The sequence below is a fragment of the Cervus elaphus genome, chromosome 27 (assembly GCF_910594005.1).
Source record: "Cervus elaphus chromosome 27, mCerEla1.1, whole genome shotgun sequence".
Lineage (NCBI taxonomy): Eukaryota > Metazoa > Chordata > Mammalia > Artiodactyla > Cervidae > Cervus > Cervus elaphus.
In genome coordinates, this window is record NC_057841.1 from 7,479,466 (window position 1) to 7,489,471 (window position 10,006).

A 10,006-nucleotide genomic window follows, 5' to 3' on the forward strand; every position below is an offset into this window, starting at 1 on the left:
TTCAGTTCAGTTCAGTCACTGAGTCGTGTCCAACTCTTTGCGACCCCGTGAATCGCAGCACGCCAGGCCTCCCTGTCCATCACCAACTCCAGGAGTTTACTCAAACTCATGTCCATCGAGTTGGTGATGCCATCCAGCCATCTCATCCTCTGTCGTCCCCTTCTCCTCCTGCCCCCAATCCCTCACAGCATCAGGGTCTTTTCCAATGAGTCAACTCTTCGCATGAGGTGGCCAAAGTATTGGAGTTTCAGCTTCAGCATCAGTCCTTCCAATGAACACCCAGGACTGATCTCCTTTAGGATGGACTGGTTGGATCTCCTTAGCCATTCCCTTCTCCGGGGGAATTTCCCAACCCAGGGATCAAACCTGGGTCTCCTGCATTGCAGGCCAAATAAGAATAAACATGCAACAATCACATAAATTTACCAAGAATGTCATGAAATAAAGATGTCCTGCTGCTGCTGCTAAGTCGCTTCAGTCATGTCCGACTCTGTGCGACCCTGCAGACGGCAGCCCACCAGGCTCCCCAGTCCCTGGGATTCTCCAAGCAAGAATACTGGAGTGGGTTGCCATTTCCTTCTCCAAAAGATGTCCTAAATCTCTTCAAATCTTGAGAGTAAGTACTCTAAGTCTTATAATTTGGGCACAAATACATAATACATATTAACTATACAGAGACAGAAATATGGCACATATAACTCTCTATATCCAACTTGACCTCAAATAGTAGAATTCAGAAATTTGGAGGTAGGGCAACGGGTTAATTAAGATTCAAAGAAGCTCAGGAAAGTCTCCTATGTGGTGAACACAGACTCTAGTATTTTCTCTAGACTTTTATGTCCCTATCTGAACAGACAGCCTGGAGCTCCTGCCTTGGCCAACAGTGCCGGGGGGAAACAGCAAAATCTGCCTGAAAGCAGGAGCCATGAAACTCCCATGAATGGGAGGTGGGGTGAATCAATGCTGGAGACAGAGCAGAAGGGGATAGAGAAGGTGGACAACAGCTTCAAAAATTCTCCTGGCAGATCCTCAAGTAAAGCAAATTCCAGCTTCAAGAAATACTAATGTTAATTCAAGAGACTGTAACTTCATTCATAAGCAAAATGGATTGACTAAGGGAAAGATATTCATAACTTCTATTTATTCTTAACCCTATCCACATCCTATCCAAAGCCCATACACTCAAAATCTCTCCACTAAATTAATGACAAATGTTCTATGACTCCTCAGGTCCAAATAAAATGATTGCTGGGACCACATTAATATGCTGTTTCCTTTGGAAAAGTCTGTTATGGGAAGAAACACTGAAGGCATGAGTGAAATACGTGTTGACAAACATGTTGTAAGAACTCAGGAGCCAAGTCTTTTAACCTAAAGGCTGAAAATGGTATTTAAAAAGCCCCTCAACTTAATTTCTAAAATGCAAAATTAAAATGCTATTTCAGGACACAGAGTAAAACAGTTTTCATAGCCTCTATGTTGAAACTACATTTAATATGCTATCTAAAATTGAGAATTAAATTGACTGCAATTGATAGATAAAACCCTAAGGGACAAAAAAAAAAGGTATATTTAAAACTGAAAAATGATAAAAAAAAAAAAAAAAAAACTGAAAAATGATGTCATTTTGCTTATTGATTACGACTTTTCTAGAATTCCAGGCAGTGCACCCAGATGCTCCCCTCACACAGACATGCCCACCACTCTTCAACTGCTCACCCGCCTCCTCCAACTCTCTAGCAAAAGGAAACAAAAACTGATCAAGGAAGATCAGAAACTGAGCACTTCACTTTCTTGAGAAAAACCTGGAGACCAGTTTGAAGATCAGTTTAACTCTATGTACACAGAGACCCTAAAGAGCACATGAAAACAGCTGTCTCTCCACTGCCCCAAATAACAGAAGGTCACAGAGTCCTGCAGATTAAGTAAGACGCTGCTTCCTGCGCCTGCAGCGACAGAAGTGTAGGGACCACCCAGGAGCGCGGCCATCTCTCTAACAGGCAGCCGTGCTCCTCGACACCCTATCCGTCACCCCATAATCATGCCATGCCGTGACTACCCAGAGTCAGGCCCGGCTTGTGACGAAGGGGACAGAGAGCTGGCTTACATGCTGCTCTTCCCTGGAACAGGCCTGCACATCAGGCCGGTCCGCTCACCTTTCCAGCAAAGGTGGTCCACATCCCCAACCTGAAGGACCAAGGTCGATCTCTTCTACACAAAATGCCTATGATGTGACACCAGATTCCAGCAAGGCCTACTGCATTCATAGCGTTCCCGGGATTTAACTCATATTTGCATCCCCTGACTAAAACTATTCGGTACTGTGCATTTAAGATCTCAGCTACCCATAAATTCTGATGAGGCATTTTCAATTTCTAAAGTAACTTTGCCCCAAACTTTTAACCTGATTTTATTTTGTTTTGAATAAGAATTTTCCCAAAATAGAGCTGAGCTCCCTATCTTCTGCTCTCAACAGGCACCTGCCCTACTTCCCTTTTTCCATCTTTCCCTACATTCCTCCAAGAACTAGCCCTCTAGCCATCAACTGCATGCCCTCACCGCGTCAGCCTCTGACCGCACAATGCTCTGTGACGTCATCAACAGGCCTCTGTGAAGTCTGACAGTCATCACCCCTACTTCAAACTTCTAACACCTTGGCTACTCTCTACCATTCTTTCCCTCTTGTTTCCTTTAATAAAACGAAAATTTCTATTTTCTTTTCTCCAGTTTTCTACTGCTCCTCCCATCTATGTCATCATTCCTTTGGGCTTTTTCAGGTAAAACTCTGTGAAGCGTTTGGGCCCATGGACCCTTTGTGCTTTGTCACTGCATCTCCAAATCTTTGCACGGGGCCTGGTGTATAATGTGTGCCTTATAAATACTTGCTAAACACGTGGAGATGAGACCAAAGCTAATGACTTTTTGGTCTCTTCACATTAGTTTGAGGCTCCCAGGACCAGTATGCCTATTTCCACTTTTAGCCTCATTGACTCACGCCCTCCACTCGTACCTAACTTAGCTTTAACACCCTTCCAGCTTGTCATGTATCCACCAACTGCTCTTCTTCTGCTTATATACTGTTGACCCTTGAATACCTCAGGGGTCAGGGGCGCAGATCCTCCAATAGGTGAAAACCCAGGTAACTTACAGGTGGCCGTCTATATCCATGGTTCCTCTGAATCCATGGATTCACCAACCACGAATATATGGTACTGGAGTATTTACGACTGAAAATAATCGGTCCATGTATAAGTGGACCCACGAGCTCAGACCCACCTGTAAGCTTTGCTTCTAAAGAAAGGATTTAAATTCATGTAGATGTACATTCAGACATACATGTACATTATCCAAATTTAACAAAACTACAGAACATTAAAATCATAGCAAAATAAAGCCCTAGTTATCTACAGCCTCGCCTTCCAGCTAACATACCGAACTCTAGGCTCAGGGTCTGAATACAACCCAGCTTTTCTGAGAAGGATTCAGCCCTGCTGAGTGTAACGGCTCCTATGACAATGGAAAATGTTAATTTCTGCACATATACAGAATCATCTCTGGTTATCCGTCTGCCGTTCTGCTTTTCATCTCCGCAAACGTACAGCTGATGGCAGCGCTGCAACAGCACTACGCAGGCCGCAGAGCGCTGTGCAGACCCGCGAGAGCTCAGCCCGAGAGGAGTTCCGGGTTCCAATGGGCGGTGCCTGCCGGTGCACGCCCTCTCTACTCTAAGGATCCTACAACACAGGCGTCCGCAAAAGGCATGGGCCACAGGGTACAGGCCATGGAAAAGCAAAGAATGCCGGACTGGGGGTCATGAGAGCGGTCTCGAGGCAGCCGACCATCGGTGAGGGTCTCTGCAAACCAGACCACCATATGTTTGCATGCGGCCCACTCTCAGGGCTGCTGTGAAGATCCAAGTTACAAAACATGAGAAAGAAAAAACAGCTTTCAAAAAGGTGAAATGCATGTCCAAGAGGACGGTTAAAATTAAAAAGTCAGACAAAACCAAGGACTGATGAGGATATGGAGCAGCTGGAGTTTCATATACTGTGACAAAGACTGAAATTGGAAAACTGACCAAAAGACGTCAGGCCTGAGAAGATATTACCAGTGACTTCACCTAAAAAAGTTCGATAAATGGGCAAGACTAATCTAGGTTGTGCAATACCAGGACAGTAGTCAGTCTTACAGGGGTACTGATCAGATGGAGATTTCTAGAGTGCTGTAATATCCCATTTCTTAATCTAAGAAATTACATGTATAATCATATGAATTATTATTATAACCTATATAAGCTGGGTGCTGATTATATGAGAAAGCTCATGTTGTGAAAATTCACTGAACATAATTTTCATTCTTCTCTGTATGTTATATACCAACATGAAGTTTACTCAAAGTAAAGTGACAGAATATGCAACTTTGCTTTGTATTCCTATCTTTCCTTCCAGATTGGGGTCAACTAACCAGTGTCTAGCCTTTCGGGTAAACTCAGCTTCACAGAACACAGCCACGCTCATGGGTTTACATATGACTGTGGCAGTTTTCTGGCTGCAACAGCAATTCTGACTTACAATAAAGACCTTAACGCCCACAAGGCCTAAAATATTTACCATATGGCCCTACAGAAAAAGTCTGCCAGCCCTTGTCCTGGCCAGGAAACCAGGACTCCACACCCGCCAGCCATTACTACTGCAATCCCTGGAATGGCTGTGACTTTCCAAGCTCTGAAGCACCACAGTGACGTTCTAGAGTGATAGAGGCATTCAGGGCTGGTATACACTATCCCTTACCTTCTACAATAAGCAGCCTTCATATTTACTTAGGTATAATCTCTTTAAAACTAAGACCTCTATCTTAGTCACTGCATGGAAAGACTGGATGTTCCCCTAAATAACAATTTTCAGATATTAACACAATAAAAGCAGTTATCTCTGCATTTCACCATTCTGCCAGATACCTATGTATGTACTTCATGCCTTTTTACCCCACCTGCTAAATGTTCTCTGCCAAGCATTTTCAATCAACGCAACAATGAGCATTAGGAAATAATGATTAGCAATCACCTATTTCCTAAAAGCATGCAGAGATAGTGTTTTCTAAGTATGACAAGCATACCACCAGCAGTTTGTAAGGTGATCTGAGGCAGCATAACAAGAACTCACAATTTTCCTGGCTAGGTATTTACAAAGTCTTAAAGTATACTTGAAATTTAGATGAGGTTCTAGCACACAGACAGACATATGGACCAATGGAACAGAATTAGAGAGTCCAGAAATAAACCCACACCACTCATCACCAACTGATTTTCAAAATGGGGGTCAAGACCATTCACTGAAAGAACAGTCTCTTCAACAAATGGTTATGGGGACAAATGGACATCCACATGTAAAAGAATGTATGCGGACTCTTACTCCGTACCACACACAAAATAACTTAAAATGGATCAAAGACTTCAATTTAAGGAACTAAAGCTATAAAACTCTCAGGAGATAAGAGGGAAAAGTTCAGTGACTATGTAGTGACGATAAGGCTTACTTCTTTACTTATGGCCTGTGCAGTGCTTAGTCGCTCAGTCGAGTCCAACTCTCTGTGACCCCAAGGACAGTAGCCTGCTAGGCTCCTCTGTCCATGGGGATTCCCCAGGCAAGAATACTGGAGTGGGTTGCCATGTCCTCCTCCAGGGGATCATCCCGACCCAGGGATCAAACCCAGGTCTCCCACACCGCAGGCCGATTCTTTACTGTCTGAGCCACCAGTGAAGCGCACTTACGGCCTAAAGCTAAATATTACTTTAAGAAACATTTTTTTGCTACCAACAAGGGATTAATCTCCAAAGCATGCAAATAGCTCATACAGTTTAATATAGGAAAAACACAAAACAAAAAAAACCCAATCAAAAAATGGGCAGAAGACATAAACAGACATTTCTCCAAAGACATAGAGATGGCCAACAGGCACATGTAGAGATGTTCCATATTGCTAATGATCAGAGAAATGAAAATCAAAACTACAATGAGCTATCACCTCATACCAGTCAGAATGACCATCATCAAAAAGTCTACAATTGCTGGAGAGGGTGTAGAGAAAAGGGAACCCTCTTACACTGTTGGTGGGAATATAAACTATAGAGAAAGTATGAAGGTTCCTTAAAAAACTAAAAACAGAGTTGCCATATGATCTTGCAATCCCACTCCTGGATGTATATCCAGAGAAAACTCTAATTTGAAAAGATATATGCACCCCAGTGTTCACTGCAGCACTATTTACAATAGCCAGATGGCCATTAACAGGGGAATGGATAAAGATGATGTGGTACATATATATATGTATATATAATGGAATATTGTTGTGTTGTGTTAGTCGCTAAGTCGTGCCCGATTCTTTGCGACCCCATGGACTGCAGTCCACCAGGCTCTTCTGTCCATGAGATTTTCCAGGCAAGGATACTGGAGTGGGTTGCCATTTCCTTTTCCAGGGGATCTTCCCAACCCAGGGATCGAACCTGGATCTCCTGCACTGCAGGCAGATTCTTTACCAACTGAGCTATAAAGGAAGCCCTAGTGGAATATTATTCAGTCATAAAAAAGAATGAAAGAATGCCATCTGCAGCAACATGGATGGACCAAGAGATTATTACACTAAGTGAAGTAAGTTGGAAAAAGACAAATATCACATGATATCATTTATATGTGGAATCTAAAAAAAAAAAGATACAAATGAGCTCATTTACAAAACAGAAATAGACTCACATTGAAAACAAACTTATGACTATTAAAGGGAATGGATGGGGGAATAAATCAGGAATTTGGGATTAACATATACACATTACTATATATAAAATAAACCACAAGGACCTACCGTGTAGCACAGAGAACTCTACCCAGTATCTTGTAATAAACTATAATGGAAAAGAATTTGAAAAATAATGTGTATAATAATCACTTTGCTGTACACACGAACCTAACACAACATCATAAATTAGCTATAGTTCAATTTTTAAAAACTGTTATCAAATTGCATTTTAACAAAAAAGGAAACATTTTTGAGCAGGCCTCCTCCCGGTCATTTTTGGAGGTTTTAGCTCTGACATCACTTTCCCTGGGAAGCCTGACTTCTAGTGGTTGTCATCTGCTGCCATAAAGTGTTCCTGCCATCAGAGAACACACACTGTCCTGGGAGCCAAGGCAGAGACTTTGTCTCTGTTGTTAACCCTTGCACCCCTAGCCGTCAGCACAGTGCCCACCTATGACAAGAAGTGCTTTAAAATACTTGTTGCAGAAATGAGTTAACCCACATGCAGGGCTTTATACTGATCACAGCAGAACAATGTACTGCACACTTTGGACTCAAATGTAAATTCAAACTCAACTCTGACACTTACCAGCTGGGTACACCTTCCACATCACTTAACCTGTCTGAGCCTCATTTCTCTATCTGTAAAAATCCCCACCCTACCTTCCAGGTTTTTCTTAGAATAAAATTCACAATGTGTGACACCAAAAAACAAACAAAATAATTTCAGATCATGAAAAACATTAAAATCGTAAATTGTTAGTGCAATGGTCCCCAGATCTGTTCGTTTCAGGACATTCTTAAATATCAATGAGGACCCCCCCAAATCCTAACTTTATATGGACTATACATATTGACAGCTGCCCTACTAGAAATCAAAACCAAACAACTTTTAAAACACTTATTCACTGAAAAAATATGTTAACAAAAATTTTTATGAAAAACATACTCTTCAAAAACAACAGGAAGAAGTTTTCACTTTTGTGAACGCTTTTCAATGTCCGGTTTAATAGAAGGCAGGTGGCTCCTCACATCTGCCTCCACATTCTCTCCTTGTCTCTGAGTGGAATTCAGAATAGGTGGCCTCCGCCACCTTGACTCCTGCTGAGTCAGCAGTTTTGCCCCCAACGGCCTGTTTATGATCAGTGCAAATGATAACCGAGTGAAGAAGTCCAACAGTCTTAGCACTGCTAAGAAAACAGCTACCTTGCAGACCCCTAAAAGTGTCTCCAGGAACGCCCAGGGGTCGGTGAATCACATTTCCAGAACCACTGTGGTAGAGAATGGCTGATGGGGGCGGGATTAACCTTCAGAAAGGTCTAGGAGGCTACTCCTAGGAAGCCGAAGCACAGGACCCAAAGACTGAGCCAGGGTTGGGTGCTCAGAATAGGGGTGCGGAGACACACCAGCACCGTCAACGAACAAAGGGCTGAGTGCAAGGGCAGAGAAAGTAGAGTTGGACAAAGGCCCGGGCCAATGAGGGTCCTGCCCGGCGGGGATCTTAAGTTAAAGGGGTGAGAGACCCTTCGGATAGTTTGAATCCGGGTGTGGCCATCTCATTTACGTTTTAGAGCGCTGCCTCGGGCTGACAGGGGATGGATTTACTGGACAGGACAAGCTGGACCAGTCAGAAGGCTCCCACAGAAGCCGAGGCGATAACTAGTGGGCCAAGGACTCACCCTGGAGAGGGGAAAGAGGAAGGCCAACTGAAAACGCGTTTCTGAGGAGAAGCTACAGAGCCATGGGCCGTCACGGAGAATAGGAAAATTATTTTTTTTTTTTAGTTTGGGACTTGAAAAGCCAGGTGAACAGGGCGTGATGTCACTAGTTTGACGCAAAAGACTGTTGGAACAGGAGGTCCCAGCCTTATCCCAATGCAAACTGGCTTTTTTCTCCACCGTCAACCTTCTTCCAAGTAGACAGTTGAAAGACACTGCACTTTTTATTTTCTGCAGAAGTCGTTATCAACAAGAAGAATCAATAAACTGCACAGAACAAGTACTGAAGACCTCCTTCCAGACTGCATCCGCCACGCGCACGAGCTCCGGGCGGTCAGGACCCGCCCCGCACCTGTGCGGGGGCCGGCCCCGCGGGTCTCGGCCGAGGGGTTGCGCCCGCCGCCGCCCTGAGGGTGCGCCCGGCCTGCTCTCGGCCCCTGGGGCTGCGGCGGGCACAGCGGGACCCACGGCTCGGCCGTACTTCCAGAACCCCGTACCCCCGCTCCTCAAGCCCGGGTCCCCGGGCAGCGCGGGCCCGGAAGGCAGCGCCCCCGGACGCCAGCCCCGCCGCCTCGGCCCCACGTGTCAGCGGGGGGGCCCCCGCACCGGGCCCCCCCGCCGCCGGGGCCGCCCGCCGCCCCAGGGCCGGCGCTTTCTCCTCAAAAGGGCCTCCCACGACCCGCGGGAGCCTGGCCGGGCGGGCGGGGACGCGCGAGGAGGACGCGGGAGGGGGAGGGGAGGGCGGCGGCGCGCGCCTCGCCCCCGGCCCCGCCGCCCGCGCGGCCCAGGAAAGTAGGCCCAGCCCGGCGGAGGGGCCGGCCGCGCCGCGCCGGTATCATTCCGCCCGCGCCCTTCGGCCCGGCAGTCGGGCGGCGGCGGCGGCTGGCGGCTGGCGCCTGACGCCGAGGGGCGTCCCCCCGGGGCCCCGGGCCCCGACCCCAGCCCGCCCTGCCGCCCCCGGCCCGGCCCGCTCCCGGCGCACCCCGCGCCGCATCCGGGAACTATATTCGCGCGGAGCGGCACAGCGCGGCTGGCCGGGCCGGGGCCACTTACCGGTGTCGCCGCGCGCCTTGCTCTCCTTGGGCTTCGGGGGGCGGCCCCGCGGCATCGTCGACGGCGGCGGCGGCCCACCCCTCGGCCGCACACACACTCACACACATACACTCGGCGGAGCGCGCACGCGCGGGGACCGGCCGCGGAGGCGCGGCGCGCGCCCGGCCGGGTGAGGGCGGCGGGCGGGGCGGCCCGGGCGGCCGCCGAGCCCCGGGCGAGCGCCCGCGGGCCTCACGGCGGGAAGACGCCCGAGCGAGCGGACGGGAGAGCTCGACCCGCGCCAACTTCGGCGGGTTCCATGGCCCGGCGGGCCGCGCTAGGGGCGTTGGGCGCGGGCGCGCGGTGGGGGCGGGGAGCGGCGCTCTGCGCATGCGCCCTCTGCCGCTCGGGCCTGGGCGGACGGAGGGCGAACGGCCGCGGGCGCCGGGCGGCGGGGCCTCGGC

The 10,006-nt window shown here is 47.9% G+C and overlaps 1 protein-coding gene across 5 annotated transcripts in view; it reads right to left on the bottom strand.

The window, feature by feature from the left end:
* ZNF236 (zinc finger protein 236) overlaps positions 1-9,738 on the bottom strand; it is a 69,210-nt gene extending 59,472 nt beyond the window's left edge. For 4 of the 5 annotated variants that reach the window (XM_043889308.1, XM_043889307.1, XM_043889306.1 and 1 more), the window contains exon 1: positions 9,564-9,738. In XM_043889308.1, coding sequence (XP_043745243.1) covers positions 9,564-9,618 — 55 coding nt within the window. In that variant the 5' untranslated portion in view covers positions 9,619-9,738. Of the gene's footprint in view, positions 1-8,471; positions 9,002-9,563 lie in introns of those variants that run through there. The other variant, XM_043889309.1, reaches the window with a different exon arrangement.
* Between the last annotated feature and the right edge of the window lie 268 nt (positions 9,739-10,006).